This window comes from Acanthopagrus latus, chromosome 7 (genome assembly GCF_904848185.1).
Source record: "Acanthopagrus latus isolate v.2019 chromosome 7, fAcaLat1.1, whole genome shotgun sequence".
Classification (NCBI taxonomy): domain Eukaryota; kingdom Metazoa; phylum Chordata; class Actinopteri; order Spariformes; family Sparidae; genus Acanthopagrus; species Acanthopagrus latus.
Window position 1 is genome coordinate 1,155,659 of NC_051045.1, and position 27,510 is coordinate 1,183,168.

Here is a 27,510-nt window from a genome sequence, read left to right on the forward strand (position 1 = left end):
GTCACATTCTGAGATTGGACTGGAATATGAAGTCCTGACTAAGTGTTAATGTCCCCGAGGAAACCTACGAGGAGAATTATTTATGACTTTAGACGTTACATCACACTTTCTCCTCCTCGTCCCTGCTCCTCACTTTCTTCTTCACGTTCAGATTTCTTTAGTTTCAGTTCAATCTATCACACCTCTCTGATCTCTCTGGTCTCTGATTGGTTGGGAGGGATGTACGGTCCACTTCAAAGACTGAAACAGCATCATTATTCAGCAGGAGAGGAGAATGAACACAGTTTGACAGAGAGAAAAAAAGAGATGGATTCAGATGGTGAAGGTAAGATGTGGGGGAAGGTCATTGCTGTTTCTGAGACGTGATGGGAAAGCTTGTCCTGCAGAAAAAAGGTTCAACTACTTGTACTATGTACTGTACTATCACAATATGTATGTTTCTCTGAGGTGATGAATTCGGAGAAGACTTGAATTTAAGTGCTTTTGAAGAGATTTCAACTTAAAGATTGTTTATATGCCCCCCCAAAAAATATCACAGTATCTTTTAATTTCATGTTATTTCTACAAATATCAATATCATTGATTGAGTCTAAATTGACATATTCATATTTCATGTTTTGTCCAATCAGCAGTCGAAGCCCAAATCATGTTACTATTTCTATCCTCATTTGCTTTTGTTTTTTCGTCTTTGTTTTGTGTTTTAGATCTATTTCATTCATTCTTCTCAATCTGTCATTTCCCATTTTATCACTTTTACTTGTATTGACTTATTAACTTTTTGTGTTCAGACATTTCTGTTGTTTCTTCTTTAACTCAGACGAGGCTTCAATCTGTTCAGCTCGACTGTTTGGTGTTTATTCTTTAATATTATCTTTGAGTTTCCTGCAGTGGCTTGAATTCTAAAGCACTTTGTAAACACTGTTTTTCAAGGACAGCAATCTACCAACAATCCCACAATGCAATGTGTCACATTTTAAAGTTAGTGATGATGCAGAATCTCAACTCAACTTACTATTCATTATAAACTACTGAGATTGTGTTCATGTCTGATTTCATTGGCCGACAGAGACTTCGCTTTACAAAACTTTAAGACTCATCGTATAATTTACCCTGAAACAAAGTCAAAACCCCAAAACCATCAGTTTACATTGTACACAGGAGTCTCACAGTGTGTGTGTGTGTGTGCGTATGTGTGAATACGCCTACTTACTTGTTTACATAATCCAGTATGAATAAACATGAGATGATTTATGAATAAACATGGCCGAGCAGCTCTGTGAACACACACACACACACACACACACACACACACACACACACACACACACACACCTACATTACCATCAGTGGACTGTTGTTTTAATGCACTGAGTGTGAACCTTTTCATTTCTGCCTCGTCTGTTCTGCTGGATGACACTAAATATTACAAACTTTACCTTTGAACATTTGCACAGACTGACTGATTCAGCCTTTTTGTGGCAGACACCAACACTGATATCGAGTAAAAAATTATAATTGGCTCGGTCGGGTATTCAACACATCCCTTTAACCAGCAAGGCTTTCCAGCCCCTCCTGGGGAATCTCGAGGCGTTGGTGAGATATGTAACCCCTCCTGCTGGTTCCGGTTGTGACCCGGAGTCTCCTGCACCCAAACCACCTGATATAACAGCTCATCAAACATTTTTGAAATAACATAATTGAACTGAAACTTCACTCGAAATAAAATAAGTATAAATTACCCCTAACGTCGTTTTCATATTGTGTACTTTAAGATGAAAAAGTTTTCATATCAGCCGACATCGACAACATGTACGCAGTTATCAACCTATCTGTGATACACCAGTATGAGCCAACAGGTAAATATAAACACTACCGTTAAAAAGTTTGGGGAAAAGCACTGTCAGTTTAAATGGAGATAACATTAAATTAATCAGAAATACAGTCTAGATAGTTTTAATGTGGTAAATGACTATTCTGGCTGGAAACGGCTGATTTTTAATGGAATATCTACACAGGTGTACAGAGGCCGTGGTGTCCAGCAGCCATCACTCCTGTGTTGTGATGGTACATCGTGTCAGCTAACCATGTTAAAGGATAATTGATGATTACAAAACCCTTGTGCAATTATGTTAGCACAGCTGAAAACTGTTGTGCCAATTAGAGAAGCTATAAAACTGGCCATCCTTTGAGAGAGTTGAGTATCTGAAGCGTCAGCATTTGTGGGTTTGATTATATTCTCAAAATGGCCATAAAAAGAGAACTTTCATCTAAAACTCGACAGTCTGTTCTTGTTCTGAGAAATGAAGGCTATTCCATGCAGGAAACTGCCAAGACACTGAAGATTTCCTGCAACGATGTGTACTTCTCCCTTCAGAGAACGGCACAAACAGACTCTAACTAGAACAGAAAGAGAAGAGGGAGGCTCCACTAATAGACGCCTCAACTGGCAGCTTCATTAAATGTACCCGCAAAACGCCAGCCTCAACATCCACAGTGAAGAGGCGACTCCCAGATGCTGGCCTTCTAGGCAGAGTGGCACAGAAAGAGCGACATCTGACACGGGCCAATAAAAGGAAAAGATTAAGAAGTACAAAAGAACACAAGAAAAAAGTGTTATGGACATATGAATCTAAGTTTGAGGTGCTTCAGGAAGCGCGGGGCAAAATTTCTTCAGATTACTTCAACAAATTGACAGCTAGAATGCCAACAGTCTGCAAGGCTGTAATTGCTGCAAAGGGAGAATTCGTTGACGAAAGCAAAGTTTGAAGGACAAAATTATTATTTCAAATTCAACAAACAATCCTCCCCCTCATTAAAGCTCTACCTGCCGCGAGTATTTTCAGGAGGTGAGAACATGAATAACCTCCGGTTGTTTGCTACATGTGTGAAACGTCTGACTTGATTCTCTGGATTTGTCCACAGTTCACATGAGGAAATGTCTTTTGTGAGTCATTAAAATCTCTCCCCCGGCCTGCAGGGGGCAGCGCTGAGTGTGATCTAACTATTGCACACAAAAATAGAACGACAGTAAAAATCCCCACAGAGGTTTTCAGACTCGTCTTCAGCTGGATTTACAGCCGGACTGACGGTCGACCTCCAGGATGTCCCCCTGCTCGCTGGTCTTTAAGGAATGTAACCAGGCCGAGGTCTGCTGTTGGATAGGTACACAAGTCCACACACACACACACACACACACACTCTGGGAACCCTCAGCGCCTCATGAATATTCATGCAGCAGCAGTTCTGTCGTTCGTTCTCACACTCGTTGGTTCTGTTTCCCTCTCAGTCAGACTGACAGCTCTCTCAGCTCGATTGACACTCGTCCTGCTAAGCTTCTCCTCTCTCTCTCTCTGTTTCCCTCCTTTATTTTTCCACTTTTCTTTTTTCCCCAACCACCAGCCAGCATTATAGTTCAGCACTCTTCCCTTTTCTCTCTCTCTCCTCTCCTCCTTCCTTATCTCCTTTTCCTTGTCCATCATCAGGGCACTCTCCCTTTTTTCCTTATGCACTTTGTTTTCTTCTCTTCCCTCATCTCCTTTCCCTTCTTCTTCTTCTTCATCTCCTTCGTTTTCTTCATCGCTTTTGGCTTCATTTTCTCTTTTGTCCTCTTTTTGTCATCTCCTTCATCTTCTCCTCCACCGTCTTCTTTTTCGTCTCCATCGTCATCTTCTTTTACGTCTTCTCCATCATCTTCTCCTTCGTCTTCTTCTTCTTCACCGTCTGGGAGACTGATGGCGTGTCACTGAGAATCAGCTCTCTGATCCTGGCTGTATGTCTGGACGGTCCTCTCATGTTACTGAGTACAGATCCTGAACGAGCCTCCATGTCTCTCTTTTCTCCACAGGCTTCATTTTGTCTTCTATAAACAGATGACTGTTACAAAAAACTATAATTTTGTTTCATCTGTCTGAAGCGAATATTCTCCCAGATGGACGGTGTTTTGTCAGTGTCCAGTCTGGCTCTTCTCCATCGCTCTCTCTCAGAAGTCGGATCCATGGAGCCCATTTTAAATCAGACTATCGCACCTTGAAGTAGAAAAACGTTGAATCTGTTTTGAGGTTTTTCTCAGTTCTTTATCAGCTCTTCACATAAATTCTTCTGTTCAGTCTCGGGCCAAACCTTTCCCTCCCGCAGCCGCGTCCAGAGACGTTGGCTCTGGGCCCGCGGGCCTGGTCGGCAGCAGCGGTCTCAGCAGCATCGAGCTCTTTGAACCGTGACGACCGTTACTCGTATCTTCAGGCCGCCCTCTGCTTTTCCTCTGATGCACACGGTGGCACAAAGCAGCAGAGTGAGTCGGTCTCTACTTGTAACTGACTGCATGAGTGATTAGAAGATTGAAAACACCTGCAGTAATAATTAAAACACCAGAGTCGCCTTAAATCAATGACTTATCACCACATCGAAAAAGGGTTACAGTGAGTTCTATCGACTGTTGTTCGCACAGTTTTTCTGTTTTGTTCCGCTGCAAACCAGAAACACACAATAACAAAAGGTCTTAATTGTGAACTATCCAGTGAGAATGTTGGATTATTTTTGTAAAATTAAAGGGTAACATTTTCAGACATCAATTACAGCAGCACACAAACACTGTCAGTCCAAAAGTCTGAGATCAGTCAAAATACTTCATACTTCATACTAGAGCCTGCAGCTCATTATTGTTGGTTGGACGTTGGTTGTTTGGCCTCAGCTGGACAATAAGTTTGTGTTGCAAAGTTGCTCCCATGTTTTGAATTCTCAGCGGACAACGGTCCTCATGTCAGAGGGAGGCAGAGATCATCATTATTTAAATGTTGGACCACATGTTGGATTTTATGTACTTGCATGGAAACACGAACTGGACGAGACTTCTGCCTCAACACAGTTACTGACCACATTAGCCACGATGTTAGCTAACGTCTGCAGCCATCAGTAATAACTGTTACAGCGTGTCCAGCCAATCAGCCGAGATCTGAGGAGGTGATGTCATTTCTTAAAGCTGCAGCATGAAAACAAACGTGTAAAACACTGCAGATGAATACATGATGCAGCATCTACAACCAGACTACAACCAAGCTACATCCAGACTGCAACCAAGATACATCCAGACTACAACCAGACTGCAACCAAGCTACATCCAGACTACAACCAAGCTACATCCAGACTACAACCAAACTGCAACCAAGATACATCCAGACTACAACCAAGCTACATCCAGACTACAACCAGACTGCAACCAAGCTACATCCAGACTACAACCAAGCTACATCCAGACTACAACCAGACTACAACCAAGATACATCCAGACTACAACCAGACTACAACCAAGATACATCCAGACTACAACCAGACTACAACCAAGATACATCCAGACTACAACCAGACTGCAACCAAGCTACATCCAGACTACAACCAGACTGCAACCAAGCTACATCCAGACTACAACCAAGATACATCCAGACTACAACCAGACTACAACCAAGATACATCCAGACTACAACATCAGCAGGACAGAGACAGACAGTTGGGGTGTATTTGGCTCACCTTTTCTGCTTCATGGAGGTGAACTGGTTGCCATCATGTTCCTCATCTTCCTCCATCTTCCTCATCTTCATTTTGCTCTTTCCTGCTGAACCGACGTTATTAGCAACACTAACACGCTAGCTAGCTAACTAGCTAACTAGCTAACAGCAGCTAACTGTTAGATGTAAATAAAGTTGTGACGTCAGGACGGTTGGTTCATTTTGTCTTTGAACGGTTGAACTCGAGTTTCTCCACATTAACTTCCACTCACAGTCTGACTGTGTTGATAGCTAATCAATACTTATTGATCCCACCTGGAGGCTCAGGAGCCGTCCACATGAAAAACGCTCTTTTAAGAAAACGCTCATGTATTGCATCGTTCCGTCCACAGGGATCCTGGGTCTCAGGGTGGAGAAACCCGAAAACGCAGCCCTCCGTTTTCATGTGGACGGTGAATCCGCATACTTCCTGAAACGATGACGTCACCGCCCCGCCCCTCGACCTCTGAACCCCGTGACGTCTCTTAACAACAACAACAATGGCGGACTACATGTTCGTGTTCGCGCCGCAGAAGATATCGAGCCTTTCTTGAACTTACTCGTCTTGTAGTTGAGTGTGAGTCGCAGCAGCAGTTCGGCCTCATGACGGGTCCACACTAAAGATTCTGTTTCCTTACACCCGCCATTTTCTTCTTCTTCTTCTTGTGTTCAGTTTCTCCGTCTACTGTCTGTTTACAGCGCGCAAGCTTAATGCGCATGCTCCGTGTCTTTTTCTCCGTTTTTGGTGAATGTGAAGCGCCACCTGTAGGCTGGAATATGAACTACAGCGTTTTCAGTCGTTTTCAGTGGATCCGTGAGGACTCAAATATTCTTAAAACGATGACGAGGAAGACGGAGGAAAAAAGATTTGTCCCGTGTGGACGGAGCCTGAGTCCAGGTGTAATGTCCTGGTCTCACCACATACAGACTGTCGTTTACCAGCATGTAGATCCAGGGGGCGCTGTTTCCCCACCGAGAGGAGACCAGACAGATAATCCTCAATACAATCATCAATCGATCAGTTTGACAGGAACCAGACCGGCTTCAGGTTCTTCAGGAGCTCCTTTACTGTTTTTTCACTATCTGGAACCTCTGATGGGCGTTTTCACAGTATTCTGACGGTTTATACACCTTCAACTTCACGTGGATTAAAAGATCTTTTTTAAAAGTAATTTTAAAAGAATATCGACATATTATTTGACATGTTTTCACATTAAATAATTTCACATCAGTCTGACATCTGAACACATTTGCTCCTTCTTCCTAAAATGATGTGCTGTTCCAGGGTGATATGATTTAAATCTTTACAGATATTTCACACTTTATCATTGCAAAGATACAATTTTATATTATAATTAGAGACACAACATGTGGTGAGTTTAACTGTACAGGGAACATTTTGAGTTCGACACAACTCTTCCCAGACTGGGCTGAACTGATGTTGGATTAAAGTTACACCATCACTCCTCCTCGTCTCCTTCCTCCTCCTCCTCCTCCTTCCTCCTCGTCTCCTTCCTCCTCCTCCTCCTCCTCCTCCTCTTCCTCCTCCTCCTCCTCTTCCTCCTCCTCCTCCTCCTCCTCGTCTCCTTCCTCCTCGTCTCCTTCCTCCTCCTTGTCTCCTTCCTCCTCGTCTCCTTCCTCCTCCTCCTCCTCCTCCTCCTCAGCACCGTCCATCTCTTCATCTCCTCCCCTCGGCCTCCTTCTGCTTCTCTCCTTTCTCATCAAGTCAATTCAACAGGACATGATTATTCACTGCTCTGTCTCACAGCAGCTGACACGATGTTCAGGATGTTCAGGAGTTCATAACAGCACAAATCATTTCACAATCCAATTTACAATGTCAATAAAAACAGATTGAGCAGAAAAACGTGTGTGAGGAGGAACAACAGACGACAGCAGCGACCAGAACACAGACAGAAGCTGACAGACACACCGATCGATCCTGATCAATACTCTCTCCACTCACATTATCTTTCTCTGTATTTGTCTCTTTGTGATTCAGTGAACTGCTGAACCAGTCGCAGGTTGTCTGAAGGCTTCATTCACTATGAAAGTCTGACAGCTGTAGTTTATAATGCAGGAGCAGCTGATCAGCTCAGACTGAGAGAAACTCAACACAACAAAGAGAGAAACATGAAATAAACTGTAGTTATTCTTGTTAGAGATGTTTTTTCTGGTGCTGATGTCAAACTGACTCACAGCAGGAGGCCGGCGCCCCCTGGTGGCCACACAGACACACTGCAGGGTGAAGAAAAGATGCTGAGAACAGAAAGTTTCAGTCTGATAATAAATCTGATGTTCTCACTCAAATGTGATCAGCGAACAAAACAGGAAGTCGTCATCATCATCCTCATCGTCAGCGTTCATAGAAACCTCTTTCACCTGAGACTCCTGGACACACCTTCATCACCTGATCTGTGTTTATGTTCAGTTCCTCACATTAACACACACACTGCAGTAACATAACTCATGTTTTATATTCTGGTTATGACCTCACTGTATCTGAGTGTGAACGTTGTAAAATATTTGCCTTTAAAATGAAGCAGAGAGGAAAAAGGAAAGATCTTTCTACATTCTTACAGGTGTAAAGGTGACAGAACAGTGAAAGTCCAACAATATTCACATTAAAACATACTTAAATTATCAAAAGTAAAAGAGGAAGTCACGTTGCTGTCTAAATTACATTATTGTATTTCTATTACTGATGCATGAATGTGTGAAGAAATGATCAATAAGTGATCGTAGAGTCTTTAAAACGTCATTAAACCTGGTCAATAAAAAGCAGAAACAGAGTAACTGAGTAAATGTACTTAGTTACTTTCTGCTGCTGGGGAAGAAGAAGAAGAGGAGACATCACTGATCTGAGTTCACCTTTAATGACACAAACAGCTGATCAGCCTCACTGAACATCAATAAATTAACACATTGATCGAGAGTTAAAGGAACATTTGATTCAACCAATCAGCTGATTCCATGTCCAGCACTTCCTGTTCGACTCCTCGGACTGAAACGAGCTTCTGACTGTGTTCACATTCATCATGGAGACGTTGACATTTATTGCGTCAGAAGACAAAAACACACGTTGCAGCTTCTCGTGCACCAGAGGTTCTGTTCTGGTTCTGACCGTCAGCTGCTCGGACTTTAAGATGAACCGAGTCTGAACTCTAGTCTCGATCACACTGGACCTCCTGCTCCACATTCACCTGAAGAGGTACAAACAAATAAAACAAAAAGCACCATGAATAAAAACTACGTTTGGCTTCCTGCGGTGAGCGCCGAGGAGCAGAGACGGGTCCAACTTCATCTCTGACCGGGCCTCTCTGGAAGCAGGAACACATTTAATGACTTGTGTCACATGAAGAGAGGTGGCCGGTGTCGGTACTGATGTGAGCAGCACATGCACCTGTACATCCACCATCTTGGACAGACAGGTACGGCAACACGACTCGGACAAACCACATACAGAATCTTTAACTCTTCTCTACAGAACATCTCCAGTGTCGACCCGGCTGACAGAGAGCGGACACACAACATGTTCCTTCATTCATCTTTAATCCCAACGACTTCTTCTTGTGAATCACAATCAGGCTGCAGGAACTCCAGAGACCTCAGCGACCAGGAGCATCAGTACACACAGCGAAGAGCGTCTGGAACCAACAACTCACTGTTCCTTTAGGAACAATCTACGTTTTTGTAATATTGTTCAGTATAAAACTGATACCACACTGTGTTGTTTAAAATAATGTCTTAATCTCATTTTCCATGACTGGAGAACTGGTCAACTGTTTCCAGGTGTTCCAGGACACGTGGGACTCTGAGAGACTCGAACCAACGGACTCGATGCAGAAGTTGTTTTAACTGCTGGCTGAGAGAAACACAGAGCTGCACGCATGTTTAGCTTACTGTACTTTAAAGTAGGTTGTGTGTATGTTGACGTCTGTTGTTGTAATTATATTTATCTGTATTGTGACTTTATGATTCTGTAAGTTTTAAGTCTGACATGTAAAAACCTCAGTGCAGCACATCAGGTACATATTTCATTTTGGATCTATGTTCAACTACATCATCACCACTGAATAAAATTCAAATAATAAAAACATCAAAATAAGATATTTAATATATTTTAGTTTTCAATCCAACTTCTGTAAGTTTAATCTCACATCCTCTGTCCTGCTTCCTTCCACTACAACTTCTTTTCCATCATAATCTTAAAGGTAACAAATCTTCACCTTCACTGCAGTTCTGTGAGGTTTGTCCAAGCTGTGCTGCCGTACTCGGCTGTCCAAGATGGCCGACGCACGCGTCACTCACATCAGGTTGTGACAGCAGGACTTGTTCCAGCGCTCAGAGGCTGATAACAGAGACTCGCTGCTAGAACCTCAGTCCTCCTGATGACGAGCCGTGTGCTCTTCTGTTGTTGTGACACCTGTCGGCTTTTTCTGGTGTTTTTTAGGGGAGTTTAAATATTTTCAACCTTTCAGATTTTTCCATTAATTACACCTGATGAGTCCGTCTGCGATCGGCCCTCCTCTGATTCCACACCTCAGAGTTCAGCTGCATATGTACATTCTAACAGCAGTATGAATCCTTCAGAGGGAGCCTGCAGTCTGTCAGCCCGCCTCCAGTGATGTCACTCGAGTCGGCGTCGGCTGAAGACGCAGAAGTCAGCTGAGCAGACGCCTGCAGCTGCTACAAGCATAACACACAAACGTCAGACTGAATTGTCCGTGGTTGAGTTGCACTGTGGGTAATGTAGGCCCCAGGTTTTGACAAGAAAAGGGAATAAAAATGGCGAGAACTGGTTCTGCTGCATCGATCGTTCTCCTTTTTCCATCACGAGTCTGACGGCGAGCGATGAGATGATTAATTACACTTCATATAAAACACAGGATGGTTTTAAAACGTTGGGAGGGACACACTAACCTGCTGATACAACACAATAATGAAAAGACAAAGAGACTTGGACGTCAGGTAACACTCGGCTTCGTGTCGTGTCCTCCGGCTGCAGCAGCAGTGATGTCACTTCCTCCCGCTGGGATCAAATGATGGCGACAGCGCTGAGATGAAGCAGCGCACACGAGTCAGCATGAAGCGCCTCCTCCACCTCATCAGATAAAACTCACAGGTTGGATTCCTGTGACGGCAGCTTCTCCTCCTCCTCCTCCTCCTCCTCCACACACACACCATGTCTCTCTCTCTCTCTCTCTCGCTCGCTCGCTCGCTCTGTCTGTCCGTCTCAGGTGCGTCTCCTCTTGGCTCCTCCCGGACTCGCCGGGTTGGAAGACGACAGCAGTTTGTCGGCTGTTCGACTCCTCTTCCTCTTCTCCGCCTCCTTCCCTCCTCCTCCTCCTCCTCCTGCTGCTGCTCCTCCCTCACTGCCTCCCTTCTCTTTGTCTCGCTCTCTCTCCTTGTCCCGACTGCTGCTCGTTCGCTCCGACATCTTCACCGAGGAGTTACTGCCTGAAGAGAGAGAGCGACAGGAAACGAGTCACATCTACGTCACCTGAACTCCACCTGGACATGATGATCAATAACCAAACTGTTCTGAGGCTTTACTCATTTAGTAAATAAACGCTCGGCTCAGGTAGCTCAGGTAGCTCTACACAACGAGCACTAGGTTTTCATTGACAGTGTGACAGAAACGACATGACAGACAGAGAACTGAACCCTTCAGCTGTCAGGATGCTGCGTCTGAGACGATACCTTCTTCATGTGTAGCCGGAGGTTCTCTCTCCATCCTGAACTCCTCCTTGGTGTCCTCCTCTGAGCCCAGCTTCCCTGAGAGAGAAACGTCCACAGAGAATCGTCTGAGCTTTCAAAGTGTCAACGAGCAGAATTTAATCATCTCAGACATCTTTTGCCGTTTGAATCGACACTAACTGGGAATCAAATGTGACTCCAACCTTCATCCATCCGTCTCTGTCCACTGCAGCAGCACCACTCACAGCAGAAATGTACTGAACAGAACCTTTTTCTTAAATGTGAGATCAGCGCTGATTTTATTGATTGACCCATTTGATTCTATCCATCGAACAGCTGAGTGCAGCTGAGGCTGGATACGTCACATTAACAACACATTAACAACAGGTGAGCAGCAGGTGATCCACCATGTTTGCTATTGTAGCTCAGCATGTTAGCATGCTAACAGCAGCTACGAGACGAGACGGGAGCTTCACACGGTGCTCAGTGAGTGAAGCTGCAGAGAACAGAAGATCAGGTTCTAGTGAAGGCGTCACATCATGTCCTCACATCCCAGCATGTGAAATGTTATAATAACTGCAAGGAACTCTGGGTAATCTACAGAGAGAGCGCGCCACATTATCATTCTGACAGAAATCACGCTCTCACCTTCTTTAACCTCCTGGATGATGTCATCAGGCAGAGAGAAGCTCTTCTCTGAGTTTGGAAACGGCAGGATCTCCGACTCGTGCTGCATCACACACACACACACACACACACACACCCCAAAGGTTTTAGAAGTGATGAGTGACGCACGCATGTGTGTGTGTGTGTGTGTGTGTGTGTGTGTGTGTGTGTGTGTGTGTGTGTGTCCTCACCAGAGCCTGCATGTCGTACATGGTTCCCAGATGGTCCCAGATGACGGAGGAGGAAACCTGCCGGCCGATGTTCTGACTGAACTTGTCTCTGATGCAGATCATGTGGAAGTGACGGTTCACTCCTGCAGAGACACACAGTTACACACAGTTACACACTCGCTCTACACACTGTCATCAATGATAATCAACTTTATTTATACAGCACTTTATGAACAATGGCTGAACCAGAATGTTATACAAATGTAATGATGATGACGATGTGTTTAGGGACGATTTTAAATATTGAGGAGACTGAAAAACATTATTTGGTAAAAGTACACTTTACTAAAGTACTGATCTTTAGTACAATCAGATACTTTCAGTACTCTAATCTTCCTCTTCAATACATGTAACTGATTATTTCAGTTACTTGTCACTTTGCAGATTCGGGTCATTTTACTGTTTACAGGACTTTCATTGTTACACATTACTGGCAGGATGTTGCATCAGAGCCAAAGCAGCTCATGTTTAACTGTTTATTTTATAGACAATGAGATAAAAAAATAACTGATACAGATGATCAGAAAAAGCTGCGTATCAGCCTCGATCATCGTCCAGACATTTCAGAATAAAACAGAGTTACACCTGAAGCTGCTGAAGCACCGTGAGGACAAAACGACTCAGAGTCCAAATACAATTAGTTTGGATTTGTTTCTAATGTAATTATATTTTGTTCAAAACAAATGATAATATCAGTTTTAACAGTTTTGGATTTGGTTTGTACTCCTTCATGCACTCGAGCTGCACGGACCCCATAAGTGAGTCACGTGACCCAGCATGAAGTGATGGAGTTCCACAAAGCTTCTTGTTTGGTTTTCTCAGATCAAACCAGAGGATGGAGAAGGTGCTTCTCCTCAGTCAGGGTGGAGTCTGAAAACATCTTCCAGCACCATGTTTCACTGTGTCATTCTCTCTCCTGTCCGCCTCCTTACACACACCCTTCTGTTACTGACACTAATCTATTGCTTGACTTTTGAAAACTGTATTTCTGAGTCCAGCTCAAGTGTTTGTCCTTGTTTCCCTCCTGAGAAGCGGTTTAGAACCCGCTGCTCGTCCTCTGAGACACTGCAGGACAGACGACTGCTGACTGATTAAAGTCTGTATCTGTGATGAAGATGCTTCTGTCTCTGTCAGTGAACAGAGCTGAGTGTTGATCTTCTGAAGGTGTTGGTTTGGGAAATGATCTCCAGCACTGAGCTGATAGAAACCTTCAGTCTGATCGTGAATAACTTCACGTATGTTCTGAATGTGATTATATCTGATTAATATCAGGTATTTTGTGACAATATAGCAGATTTTAAATGTGGTGTCAGACTTTCGGACTGCACTGTGACATCACAGAATTCAAACTGGTTATTTGAACTTGATGTTGACTGAATGTTTACATTTCCCATGACCCCTGAACGCAGCACAGAACTGCCCCTTGACATCTGCAGTTAAAAGTTTATTTTGGAGAAATGCAACTTTAAATCTAATCTCAGTTCATTCCATTCAGATCTGGTTGGATTCTAATGAAGCTGAGTCAGATCTGTCTCATCTGGTTCGTATTCAGATCAAACTATTCTAATTTGGGACAAAACACAAAACTAGCGAAAACAGAACAGAGACGTTAAACTGGTGTTCAGTAATTAGACGGAGCCTTCAGACACCTCCGTGACACAACGGGTTAAACCGGTCGGGATGTGTTAGCAGTTAGCGGAGTGTGTTGCAGTTGGATGCTCCAGCAGCTAACATGCTAATGAACGTTAGCTGCCTCTTACCGACGGGTTTGTGTCCGATCATCGCGTGAAACAGACAGACCTCCACCTCGTGGCTCCACACCACCGAGTCCTCCCCGGGAACCAACGCCGAGTCCGGAGGCTTCTCGTCGGTCTGATTCAGCGTCACATCTGCTTCCCCCATTTTATGATAAACGGCTGAAACAGGCTGGAAGAAGCTAACAGGGCTAGCAGAGCTAACAGAGCTCGAGCGGAGTCTCGAGACTGTTTTGTTCCGCCTCCTTCGCCGGCAGCCGGAACTAGGATCTTACTTCCGGGTTTTCATTTATTTTTCAGAATAAATGTCATGAATTTATTTTTCAAAGCTAAGAGTTTTTATTCACAAAATGTTACTTTGTGCCAAATTCTACATTGACAAACAAAAACTCAATTTCTTGTATTATGGAGAGAATAGAATAGTTTGTCCTGACACAACAATATCAGCAAACATCAAAACAATGAATTAAATATTGTTTCAGATTTTTAATTTACTTGAACTGTAACTAGCCGTTTGATTTATTCATTTATTTTTATGTTTTTGTTTGCAGATAGGAATGTAAGTATATATATGTAAATATGTAGATATGTATGTTGAGGGCTAAGACAGTACTGGAGAATATATACTTAAATTAACATAACACATAATTATGGTGTAGTACATGTTTATAGAAGACAAAATAAATCACTTTATAAGTTATAATATACAAGATTAATGGTTGATCAACTTAATGATATTTTGCAGGACATATTTGGTCATAACTTACATATATTACATATAATTAACTAAAAATGAATGGAGGTGAGGTGGGATTAGATTACTTAAATTCACTGAATAATGTTCCACACATTCACCAAGTTTGTGTTTTAATATACATTCAGCTGACTGCTGCTAAAAATGAAGATGGAGACACCGATGTGTGCGTTAAAGAAGCAGCCTGACTCAGAGTTATGCTTCTCTATACGGTGATCAAAACACCAAAAAACTTTTATTGCAAATAAAATAGTTACAGTCGGGGCCGTGAAACGACCTCCTGCACAAATGCAACCAGAGAGAAAGAAAAAAGAAAAACCATTTCAGGTACATTATATTTAAAATGATGAGGCTACTGAACTTCACCGAGCAGAATATGAGCAGGATACGTCTAGTTTTATTTTTTACATCAAAATACAAAACTGTGCATCTCTTAATAAAGCATCAACATCAATAACACCAAGTATAATAATGCAAGGCTGAATACGTCCAGTCAGAGCGGCTATAAATCAAACGTCCAAAACTTACAAAGATCCGTTTTCCAGTTAATGAAGTCATATTGGAGAAATGTTCTGACTTTTACACTTTGACTTAAAATTAAATAAAACAATACCTTTCAGAATGCCATCAATACTAATCAAATAATAGAAGGTACTCAGAATTCTGAGTTCTTTGATGACATGAACCTCTTTTTTTTTTTTCCTTCTGATGAGTAACTACATTTAAATTCAAACTCTTATTTTGAAATTCAGGGGATTCTGTTTAAAAGGAGCCACTCCAGCAATTTCAGACACAAGTCAGTTCACTTGTCATGGGAGGTGGAACTCAGCCTGCTGAGGCAGCTGAATAATGTCTTCCATCAAGTTGCATCATGGGAAATGTATTTCACATTAAAGACTTTGAGTCGGCCACATTTGCATCTGCAGTTTGGTTCAGTGGGTAAAATCTGACGTTGGGTTTGTGGCCTCCAGCTGCTACACAGCTTTCTAAAACAAGAGCAGGGAAAAATGAAGAGTTCCTTCATTTCTGATCAATCTGAGGAATATTGGTCAATCGTTTGTCTGACCAAACCCAAAATACTTCAGTTTAACAGAGAAAAGCACCAAACCCCGTCACTGGAGAAGCTCTAACAAGAAAAACTGTCTATGATTTTATTTAATTCACAACTAATCTAATGTTGATCATTAGAGGTGAATATGAAACGTTCTAACCCGGATCAGATCAGTCCGAGAACGCTTGTGGAAAAACTCCTAAAACCAAACATGCAATTCATCCTCAGAGCTGATTGGATGATGAGGCCACAGGGCCCCGCCTCCTCGCAGCCTTTCCACCAATCAGGTCTGAGAATGAGGACTGGAAATATTCAGCAGAGGAGGTTCAGTCTGCCTCCTCCTCCCTTTACTCCTCACAGGCCAGAACTTTAAGATGGAGAGCAGGTGAACAGGCAGGTGGAACAGAACCGACAGGAAGCAGCTGAGGTCGGGAAACATTTGGTCCCTTTGATTACAACTACAGCTGTTGTCAAGTTTAACCTTTAGCTTTAACTCTAAAACATTCACACCTGAGCCGCCTTCAGGAATAACACAGTTATTAACCGTCAGAGAAGTGAGTTTATCTCCTGGACAGCGGCAGGATACAGATACAGAGTTGGTGTCAGCCGTACGACTTGGACAAACAACTGTGTGTAGTTAAAAATGTCTCCATCTTAAAATTCTGGCCTTTTACAAGAATAAGTCAAAGTAAAACAAAACTGAACCAACAGAAAACGCTGACGTAAGAAAGCAGAAGGCAGAGTGAGCGTCGGCCCGGCACCAAATAAACCAGGAAGTGCAGAAACCCAAAGACAAAGAACCACAGCTGGAGGATTCAAACCAGTGAGAGTTGTGGTTCTTTGTTTGGAAGTTAAAACAGAAAACGACAGAATCGTTCGTGTTAGCGTGTTTTTCCACTCGAAGCTTTTTAAAGGCTTAAGAGTGGAAATGAACATCTTCCTGGTCTATCTGAGCCAGCGAGCTGCAAACACACAAGAAGATCAGAAGTGAGGACGCCGCGGCTGGTTTCACGCGTTCAAACTGCGTTTCAAAACGTATTGCTGGACAAAGATGGCCGCCGCAGACGTTTTATGTTCCTGTGTGAGAGCAGCGAGACACAGAGAGGAATCATGGTAGGCACCGAGTCTGAACTGTTGTAACGAAACAACCTTTAATCAGAAACACCACCACCGCTACCACGGAGACCAGCGGCCGTTCCCATGGTTACTGGAGACAAACACTGGCTACATGAGCCCCGTTTCCCCCGGCGACAAACAGGAAGCTGGAGAGGGGGGAGTGGGAGGGGCTTCAGTGAAATGTGGTGGCAGCAGGCTGATGAAAGTGTTTGGGGGAGGGGCAGGGAGGGCAGCGACAGATGCTATTGGTCCTTTTTCTCTGATTCTGATGATTCCTCTTTAGTGGCCTCATCCTCAGGAGGCGTCTCCTCGTACCTGCAGAGGAGGAGGAGGAGAAAAGACAGAGGAGGAAAACAAATGTTTTCATGTTCAGCAGAACATTCAACATGAATAATCAACTGTTTCTTTGATTGATTGAATACTTGTGTAGATGCAGTCTGGCCACAGAGAACAGGTGTCTCAGTGTCAATAACACGGCCGAGTAACGATCATGTTTGAACCTCTACAACTGAAGCCAAACAAAGAGGAAAACAAAATAGAAGCAGCTTTGCTGCAAAGAGGAAACTGTTCAAAGACCTGAAAGCAGCTGGAGAAACAGTTTCAACTGTACTTTACTCAACCTGGATATCTGGACTGAAATGTAGAAACTGGTGGAACATCTAAAATACAACCGTCAACAGGATGATGAGTAACCAACAGTAGAGGTCAGCACTTTAACTCTGTCGTCGTCGTCACTGGATTAATATTGTTTTTCTAATTTTTGAAGTTGAAGCTTTAGTGAACACTAGTAAAACAACTGAGCCCAGTTACTGCAAAAAGCAACTTCTCCTAAACTAACTAAACAAACTAATTATGAAATATGTTAATAAACGTTAATGCCTCATCCTTCGTGTAAAGATCATCTCTCAGAGAACTAGTGCAGCGCTGTCTGCAGACGTGCCACTTCAGATCAGTCGAACAGGCTCCACTCAGCTGTCAGATATACGAGATGTTTGACCAGGTGATTCCTCGAGTCAGTCATGTCGTCCTGACTCGCTGTGACTTGTTGCAGGAGTGACTTCTCTCTCTTCAAGTGCTCTCAGTTAGTCTTAGTTCCATCACAGAGTCAAGTCAGATGCAGAGAACGACATGACTACAATCTCTAAATCATTCAGCTGTAGTCCTGCTGGCAGCAGCGATCGTTACACAGATTATAAACATTGACATGTTTCGTTCACGTGGACAGGACGGAGCTGATGGAGAGATGGTCGTAGCTGTTTGACACACAGGCGACAGACGGACGGATGGATGGATGGATGACAGCACTCGTCTTGTTAACGTGCTGATTACCTGCCCAGGTGAGACAGGTGGGGGAGGGTAAAGAGAAAGGGGCGGGGCCTCTACATGTGGGGCGTGGGCTGTAACCGGCGGCGGCAGGGGGAGGAGCCTGTTGCCATAGAGACAGCATCCATGGAACTAGCCAGGCTGGCGGGCGAGCCGCTGACAGTTGGGAAGGAAGTGAGCCTGGGAGAGGCGGGGAGAACTTCCTCTGACGACTCATAGCTAACCACGGGGGAGACGGAGGGAGGAGAGGGGGAGGAGGAAGAAGAGAGGTGATGGCGGAGAAAATCAGAAAAAGAAAAGATAAGCCATGAAAATAAATTGTGATAGAACGGGGAGGAGAGACAGAGGAAAGAAAGACAGAGAGAAAGAAAGACTGTGGTAAGTTTTTGTCTTAAACTCTAAAATTAAAAAAAGTTGTTTCAGAAAACTTCTGCTTAAATATCTGAAGAACAACAGGGAGGGAGGAAGGAAGGAGAGGACGAGAGGAGGGAAGATGAGACAGAAGAGAAGATGAAGTGACGGAGTAGAGGAAGAGAAGAGATACAGGAGGAGGGGCTGATGGGAAACTATGAGGCTGGAGAAACAGGTGAGCGGCTGTCAATCACAGACGTCACAGTGATGAGGAGGACGAGGGACGAGGAGGATGAAGAGGATGAGACAGACGGTCAGTAAACACTCAGAGTGTCACGATTCTCCACACTCACATTTCAATTTGAACATTTTGTTTTCAGCACCGACGTCTCTGCTAACGTTAAACCAACTCGTCCGTATCAGTGAAGATCAACTGATCGAAGGTTTTATGTCCTTTACGTGTTCAAACCAGTTTTCTTAAAGACGTATTTAATAAGAACAGATCAACAACTAATCCTGGCCTCCAGTGATTCAACAAAACAAAACACACGTCAGAGATTCAGTTTGTTACAGAGTTCAGTTTCTCTGTCCAGAGTGAAGCCTCTGCACAAACAAATCAATGAAGGATCTCTGAAACAGGAAAATGAACCAACATGTTTGATGCTGTCAGTTTCCTCTGGAACTGGTCAGCTGATCGTCTCCATCACACAGCAGAGTCTCATTTCAACTGATTTCCATTTTAGAATCAAAATCGTGACACTCTCAGTATTTACTGTATATATTACAGACTAAATACGACAAACTAAATGTAATGACGTCAGCGTCAGCTCACTGACAGAGTCACAGCTCAGTGTAGGAAGTGATTTTAAATGTCATCTGGTCACCGTCTGAAAATGTTTCATCAATAATTTAGGATTTCCTCGTGCAGGCAGATTTCCATGATGGCGACACTGAACCTGTTTCTGTCTGTCTCTTTGTGTTTCAGGCAGTTTGAGGCCTCAGCTGTTTATTCTGCCATCCAATCACAGAGCAGAAGGAACTTTTTCGGAGAGACAAAATAACGCGAGCGGGAGAAACAGCAGTAATAATACACTTTATCAAATTAGCTTTAAAACCCTAAAAAGTGTTGAAATTTGGAGGTATTTCAGAAAATGTTCAAACAGTTTGAAGTCTCATCAATGTTTAATTAAAAATAACGACCTCCATGATGTCATCACAGTTCTCTGTTGTGGAATTAATAAATGTGTCTCCTGTGGATTTAGTGTCGGATATTTTTCCCTCATCTTCATTAAAGTATCGTTTCATTAGTCTCAGCCCAAAATCTGAAGTCTGACCTCCGAATCATCACGTGATGACCAGGCCGTGTGGTTGTCATGGTTACTCACCTGAACATCTCTGTGAGCTCTCCTTTGATCAGTGCTACAATGACGGGGAAGCCGACGCAGGCCGGGACCAGGTAGAGCAGAGCGGGCTGCAGAGGGAAGGAATATTAGTTTAATTCATCCCGACAGAAGCGAACATTATCCTCTCACTGCAAATCCACTTTCTGTATAATCCTGGAACAGAGACGTCACAGTGCACGACCTCTGACCTCTGACCTCGCCTCGTACCTGTGCGTGTTTGAAGGTGTGCATGACGAAGATGGTGAGGCCCAGCCCGAAGATATAGGCCAGGAAACTAGAGTAGAAATATGTCCTGCTGTTCTTCTTTAAGCTGCAGGAAGACAAAAAGTTCAAACACTTTAAACTTTATTCAACAAAGTGAAAAGAAGTTCTCGTCGTCGTTAAACCTCAGTCAGAAAGAAGATATTATCCAGAGAAGAAGAAGAAGAAGAAGGAGGAGGAGGAGGAGGAGGAGGAGGAGGAGGAGGAGGGGGGCTTTACCTGACGTCGAAGCGCAGCAGCAGAGCGATGAAGATACCTGGGATGACGATGTCACCAAGACCCAGCATGGCGAAGTTACTGGCTCCAAGTCCTTTCTCCAACAAGTCCTGAGGAAAGACCACTGGACGAGAGACAGAGAGAGACAGAGAGACAGAGAGAGACAGAGAGAGAGAGAGAGAGACAGAGACAGAGAGAGAGAGAGACAGAGACAGACAGAGAGAGAGAGAGAGAGAGACAGAGAGAGAGAGAGAGACAGAGAGAGAGAGAGACAGAGAGAGAGAGAGAGAGAGAGAGAGAGAGAGAGACAGAGACAGAGACAGAGACAGAGAGAGACAGAGAGAGAGAGAGAGAGAGAGAGAGAGAGAGAGAGACAGAGAGAGAGAGAGAGAGAGAGACAGAGACAGAGACAGAGACAGAGAGAGACAGAGAGAGAGAGACAGAGAGAGAGAGAGAGAGACAGAGAGAGAGAGAGACAGAGAGAGAGAGAGAGAGAGAGACAGAGACAGAGACAGAGACAGAGAGAGACAGAGAGAGAGAGAGAGAGACAGAGAGAGAGAGAGAGAGAGAGAGAGAGAGAGAGAGAGAGAGAGAGACAGAGAGAGACAGAGAGAGAGAGAGACAGAGAGAGACAGAGACAGAGAGAGAGAGAGAGAGAGAGAGACAGAGAGACAGAGAGAGAGAGAGACAGAGAGAGAGAGAGAGAGAGAGAGACAGAGAGAGAGAGAGAGAGAGACAGAGAACCACCGCAGGAAGCACAGCACATCAGATGTGATGATAATATCACTACTGTAGGTTGAGGACGATGAAGAAACATTGACACTCAGCACTACTGGAGACATCTGAACCTGTGTCAGACTCACATACTTACATTTGATTGGTGCTTCAAAGGACTTGGCAACTGTTACCATGACGTTGGTGCCAAACACCTGCAGAGAGCGTGAGAGGGAGAACAGACAGATGTTGGAGAACATTTTCATCAGACTGCTGATGTCCAGATTTACACTAAAGAGGCAAATAAATGCAAAATAAAAGTACAAATCATTCTAATTAAAAATGAACGTGTGATGGCTGTATTGAACGTGAATGCGAGTCCAATCTTAACTCACCCAGAAGACGTCGTAGACGAACAGCCCCCCCAGCAGGATGCAGCCGGTGCTGACGTTGTTCAGGTGAAGCAGCTCCACTCCGTTCAGGGCGAACGCCAGGCCAAACAAGTTATTGGCTATCCAGTGCTGTGATGTCACACAACACACACATGTTGACAGATGATGAGCAGAAGTTCCAGCTCATATGAGTGTTTAGCCAGTGCTGTGACATCATGACACAGCACTGTCACAGGTCTGTTTTAACCTTTGACCTGACAGACTTTACCTTTTTGAGCAGGTACCAGACTCCCACCACGCTGCTGATGACCAGACACACCAGGTTCTTGGTGTCAAACTCATAGTTGACGATTTCTGCAGAGACGGAGAGAGATGTTAGAAATGTTTTGTTTTTTTGTTTTTAAACGGAGGTTTCTGCCTACATGTTTTTATTACATACATCATAAACACTGAACACTATAAACCAAACTCAAAAACTACTGGAGCAGCATGAAGTGTTACACATTTTATAGAGAAAACAAACTAAAGAGCGTTCGACTTCATGTCCAGTTTGAGTTGACATGATGACACACTGGTCCTTTGACCTCTTGGTAAACACTGGTGTGTTGCAGCAGGTCTCACCCTCTTTGGACTCTCCGGAGCCCTGAGTGAAGAGCAGCTGGTACTGCTTGTTTGGGAAAGACTCTGGAAAGATTCTGGACATCAGAGGACTGAGGGACAGGAACAAACAAAGTAAACATCACCAACAACGTCAGTGAACCTGTTATATTACACAACACATCCATCGGTGCGTCGCTTTACCTCATAGTGTGAGACAGAGCCAGCACGCCCAGGCCGAAGAAGTAGACCGACAGCAGCAGGTTGATGTACTCTTGAGAAAATACCTGCGTCAAAACACATTAAAGTCAGACTGTTGGAAGCTTTCATCACAGTGCCATCCGTTCTTCTACACGAGGCCCCTGGAGGACGGCTGAGGAGACCCCGAGTTACCTTGAAGAAGAGGTAGAGCCCAAACAGAGTGCAGCTGGCGATGATGGGGAACCTGGCCGCGTCTCGACCGGTGATCGTCTCCGGCATGTCTGATGAATTCTGGGAGGAGACACAAAGAGAAACAGAGTCAGAGGGATGTTGTAGCTTCACTCTCAACAAACTCCAGTTCAACCAAAAACAACACCAGCTTCAATTCTGCCACCAAAAACCAAAAACTAGTGAAACTGAAGAACATGACTCCGCAGAATTCCCACCAGCAGCTTCAGGCAGCGATGAACTGATTCCACTACGACTGAAACATCGGTTACAGTTATAAGATATATCGTGTTGGTGTAAATGATGTTGGTATCGGCCTAAATGAAAATACCAATCAACCTCCAGGAACCAGTGGAGCTACATCAGCTGTACAACCTCCTCTGAGTCTGACAGCAAAATATAAAGACTTCAGTGAATGCTGAGTCGGAGCCTCACTGGTCACAGATACTGAGGTGACAGCTGACTGGATCTCACGTGTTCAGATTCAATCTAAGGTGACGATCAGGTGAGTACTTCACTGTCATTCTGTCCATCTACACTCAGATCTGAACTGCTGCAGCTACCAGAGACCAGAGACTGAGTGACTTCAGCAGGTTTATAGAAGAGTCCCTGAGAGAGAAGCCAGAGAGTCACCTCCATCTATATTCTCCTCCATCTACTCCCCAGAGAGAGAAAATGGGACAGGAGAGGAAAGAGGAGGAGAAGGACAGAGGAGACAAGGACAGAAGATGGAGGAAGAGAAGAGGAGAGGATCCTTGTTTCTGCACTAAAACACCAACGCTGTTAAAGGAATCACTCAGTCACTAAATGAAGTTCAACAGCAGAAGTGTGTTTGTCTGTGTCGGTGCTGCAGGAGTCGTTAACAGTCCTCCATGTCATCAGAAACACACACACGTCTAAGGACTCACAATGTGTGTTTACTACAGCCAGAGGAGGAGCTTCAACACAGAGCGCTGTGATTGGTCAGAGGCATGTTCAAACAAAGGGAGGAGAACACTGACAGTGTTCGTTCCTCTGTATGTACAGAACATGTCAGACAGGGAACGGCTGGCAGCCTTTAAATCCCAAAGTCTTGATTATAAAGTTTGCTGGTACTGCTGGATGTGAGGACACCAGTTTGTTTGTAGACTCTGAGATGAATGTTTTTATATCATCATCATCATCATCATCATCCAATTAAAAACAGATCATTTTAACAACAAAAGTAAGTTCTTGCTGCGCCTCTAAAATTAACGGGACACATGCATCTTCTCTGTGCTGTTCTGGCCGTTAGTGCTGCATCTAACAGTTACCGTCAGTGTCAATTTATCTGTTGATCATTTTCTCGATTAAGCATTTGGTTGCTTAAACTCTGTTTGTCTGCACCGACTGCTGAGGTGATATCTGTCACTGTACGCTCCACTGTCTGTCTGTCTGCTGCTACAGGCAGCGTACGGCCATTTGTTGGAGCTTGTTCTCTGAAACCAAACGCCATGAGAGCGCTGAGAACGAACCAGAACAGTAAAGATGTGTGTGGACAGATAAACAATGAGAGGGCAGCTGATGATTCTGCCATTTTTTCATGATTCAGCTAAAAGTCAACAGTGTAGTCAGGTTGTTTCAGAGTGAAGATCTACATGTAAGTCAGCGTCTCCCTCAGCGTCAGCAGAAAAACAGCCCCAGTGTTAATGTATGTACTGTGGTGTTAGTGCGGACAACAGTGCAGAGGATTGTGTGTATTTGGTGCTCCCAGCAGCTCTCATACTCACTCTGAACCCAGAGTCGTAATCATTTTCTCCGAGCTCCTACAGACAGACAGACAGAATGGATGGACAGACAGATGTGCACAGACAGACAGGGAGAAAGAGGGATCAGATCGGCGACAAAGAGGAGGGCTGGAGGCAGGGTCCGTCATCATATCAACCCAACGAGTGTCAGAGGCAGGAAACAAATCACCGTTCAACTCTGAGAGGGAAACGGATTCATGAGCAAAGATTCATAATAGAGACAGCTGACAGAGAGACAGAGAGGAAGGATGAAGAAAGGAAGAGAGAAAGGAAGGATGACATGCAACAAAGTTCAGGTGCCGGATTCAAACCCAGACTGATCCGCCGTGCTCGCTCACTGTGAGCCAACACAGTTAAAATCAAAAAATGAAATAATAAAAGTTAATAATGGCTCGTTCCTGTTAATAAACTTTGAGTGCAAGCACCTCAAAATTTGTACCCGACTGCAGTACTTGTGTAAATGTACTTAGTTACAGTTGTATCATCATCGAAAAGTTCATTTTGTTTTAATTTTGATGATTACAGCTCATGAAAATCAAAAAATCCTACAATTCAAATCATAAGATTTCATAAAAGGACTTATAATACAGAAATGTCGACCTTCTGAAAAGTTTGTTCATTTCTGCACTCAGTACTTCCAAAACTCCTGCTGTGACCTTTATTTCACAGAGGTTTTTACTTAACATGCACATTTAATGTTTTATTTAATGTTAACTCGCCTCTCTTCTGTCAGTACTTGCTTTGGATTAAAGTGCCTGCGTCACGGAGAATTGTCTCACCTGTCATCCACACGTTGTGTTTTACAGTAACAAAGTGTTTGTTAAGCAACAACTTTCTTTTGAGTTCCACCACGATGAAAACAGTTTACCTCTGCTGTCACACAGGCCAGGGAATCATTTTGCGCGACCTTTAGCGGCGAGTTTAGCCGAGCACATGAGAGCATCTTCAAATAAAGAAACAAGGAAGTGAGTTCTCTTGTGAGGTGAGCAAAGGGAACTGCTGCGACTGGTGAAAACAGGACGACAGCAACAGACCCCTTCCACGGCAGAAAAGCACAGGTGTAGTTTCTTACATTAATGATGGTTCCACTGTGTTTCGTTGAGCTTGCTCCAGGGGTTTTTCTGAGGGTCAACATTCCTGTATTATAAATCCATTTTAGAGATACTGGATTTTTGATTTTCATGAGCTGTAATCATCAGCATTAAAACAAAGGCCTGAAATATTTCACTGATGTGTAACGAATCCAGAATATGACAGGTCCAGATTTTTTTTTTATTAAGTCACAGAAAGAAAATTAACTTTTCCATGACGTTGTAATATTCTGAGACGCACCTGTACGTGCTCTCTACAGGTGGATGTAAACTGTGGTCTGCTGCACCACTTCCTCTCAGTCATCATGACTCTGAGCTGCACAGGAGGAGGCAGTCCTCACCGCTGACAGCACGACTGCGCATGTCCGCAAAAAACCCAAAATGAGCGCAAATACATCCCTCTGTACACGTCACACATATATACACACGTCAGTTAAACCCCCTCAGAGTAAACTAAGGGTTAACATATTCGCACAGGCGTGTTTGTATTCCTGGTTATGTGACGCGACTCTCCTGGCGACACCTGTCCATCCTCACTCATCCAGGTACAAGTGTGACGGCAGGTAAACACCGGAAGTGTGAATAAAGAGCCGGGTACAGCAGCATCCCCACCAGGAGCGACCGTCACCGGACAAACCAGCAGAAGTACAAGACAAATGAATAACACTGTAATTTAAAACGTTTTTTTAAAAAACACTCACACCATAAACCACCAGGCCTGGGACCCGGCAGAGGACGTGTTTTACAGCTGAGTGCTGTGTGAAGTGAGCACTGACGTTATCAGATGTTGTTGAGAATAACCGTTAATATGCAAACAGCTGTAACGTTCCTGCTATCGGTAACTTATTTTAAAACGGGAAAACACTTCATTTTCATGATTTTATCAATAACTTCAACACAAATACGGCTCTATTTACCTCCAAGCCTGAGCTGTTCTCCGTGTTCACATCGAGAAATATAATTTTAAAACGGTTGAAACTCGTTCAAATCACCTGGAAAGCCGCTAGCTAGCCGTTAGCTGAACTAGCTAGCCGGTAGGAGCTAACAGAACGCATCGCCGAGGTGCGTTCAGGGGGGCTGCCGCTGAAGGGTACCTTAGATTTGGAGCAGCTGACGGACCGCAGGGCTCCGAAGAAGATGGGCAGGAGCGCCATGAACACCAGGCTGCCGTATGCCAGCGCCGTGCCCTCCGGAGTGGCCACGAATTTAGCCGTGGCGTTGAGCGCCTCGGTCCCGTTGGAGTCCGTGGCGTTCAGGGCGTCCAGGATCACAGCGGCGGCGGCCTCAGGGGCCGAGGCCGGGGCTTGTTCTGCCTCGGACATGGTTGTTCAAAGACGAGCTTCAGGGGACCGCGGGCAGTGCTGGAGCGGTGACAGAGGCTGACAGACGGGCAGAGACGGAGGCTGGAGCCGTGTGTTTGTCATTCATCCACCGCGGGGCTGCTGGAGTCGCATTAAGGCCACGTTTCCTAAAGCAGCGAACACAGAGAAGGCGGCAGCGACGAGGTCTCACTCTGCTCATGTTTCCGGGAACCGTAGTCATCAACTTGTCTGCGTCCATACAGCATGTGTGAGACTGAGGGCAGGATATGGGGGTCAGCCGGGAGGAGGAAGTTTAATTCAAGTCTCAATGTGGAGATTTCACGCTGTTAGACCATGCTTTTAAAACACATGAAACACTTTACAGATGGAAGCAAAGTTTTCAGTTCACGGTGATCTGTAATGATGCTTCTTTCTTTCTTTTTTTAACACGAATGCAGCTTTTTGGTTGTTGTTGTTGTTGTTTTTTCCTTCCTACAGTGAAACCAGTAGAGTGATCAACACACTTAAACAACAGATGAGACTAAAACACCTGTTAGTGACAGAAGCAACCGGTGAGCGTGTTGATCTCAAGTGTGAGACATCGTCTTAAAAGTAGACGATCTCTGCTGTGAGGAACTGGGGCGTCTTCTTCGTTGGTGGAACAGGTTGTTCTGAGCGGCTGCAGCAGCGCCTGTACGGAGGACTGACGCTGCCAAAATCCAAGATAAACCAGGAAACATACACATGGATCAATAAATACGATCAGTTTGGATCAGAATGTATGAAGGACGAGTTTGAAAATGAATGGATTTGAAGCGGTTCCTTATATAACTACATTATAAATAAGCTACAAAGAAA

At 44.2% G+C, this 27,510-nt stretch overlaps 4 protein-coding genes across 16 annotated transcripts in view; all 4 read right to left on the minus strand.

The window, feature by feature from the left end:
• LOC119022460 (extracellular sulfatase Sulf-2-like) overlaps nt 1-5,657 on the minus strand; it is a 102,718-nt gene extending 97,061 nt beyond the window's left edge. For 6 of the 8 annotated variants that reach the window (XM_037103382.1, XM_037103381.1, XM_037103379.1 and 3 more), the window contains exon 1: nt 5,521-5,647. The gene's annotated coding sequence lies outside the window, so the exon portion shown is untranslated. Of the gene's footprint in view, nt 1-5,520 lie in introns of all 8 variants that reach the window. The other 2 variants (XM_037103389.1, XM_037103385.1) reach the window with 2 other exon arrangements.
• LOC119022489 (putative C-type lectin domain family 20 member A) overlaps nt 1-27,510 on the minus strand; it is an 826,153-nt gene that overhangs the window by 263,804 nt on the left and 534,839 nt on the right. The gene's annotated exons all lie outside the window — the stretch shown is intronic.
• LOC119022491 (MRG/MORF4L binding protein) lies at nt 8,394-14,163 on the minus strand. Of its 2 annotated transcripts, XR_005075942.1 has the most exons (6): nt 13,894-14,163; nt 12,095-12,216; nt 11,886-11,967; nt 11,241-11,315; nt 10,461-10,997; nt 8,394-8,740 (listed from the first exon to the last, which is right to left on the minus strand). XR_005075942.1 is itself a non-coding variant. In XM_037103446.1 (5 exons), the coding sequence occupies exons 1-5, from the start codon at nt 14,033-14,035 to the stop codon at nt 10,774-10,776; spliced, it is 645 nt and encodes a 214-aa protein (XP_036959341.1). In that variant the 5' UTR covers nt 14,036-14,163; the 3' UTR covers nt 8,394-10,773. The 2 variants fall into 2 exon arrangements, 1 of the variants encoding a protein (XP_036959341.1); XM_037103446.1 differs by having other exon boundaries at nt 8,394-10,997.
• On the minus strand, nt 14,837-27,410 carry hm13 (histocompatibility (minor) 13). Of its 4 annotated transcripts, none has more exons than XM_037103410.1 (12): nt 26,446-27,401; nt 24,243-24,278; nt 22,459-22,557; nt 22,270-22,352; nt 22,090-22,178; nt 21,737-21,822; nt 21,472-21,597; nt 21,234-21,291; nt 20,366-20,486; nt 20,093-20,195; nt 19,868-19,953; nt 14,837-17,123 (listed from the first exon to the last, which is right to left on the minus strand). In XM_037103410.1, the coding sequence occupies exons 1-12, from the start codon at nt 26,671-26,673 to the stop codon at nt 17,051-17,053; spliced, it is 1,188 nt and encodes a 395-aa protein (XP_036959305.1). In that variant the 5' UTR covers nt 26,674-27,401; the 3' UTR covers nt 14,837-17,050. The 4 variants fall into 4 exon arrangements, with proteins under 4 accessions (XP_036959305.1, XP_036959304.1, XP_036959306.1 ...); XM_037103409.1 differs by lacking the exon at nt 26,446-27,401 and adding an exon at nt 25,129-25,218; XM_037103411.1 differs by lacking the exon at nt 24,243-24,278 and having other exon boundaries at nt 26,446-27,384.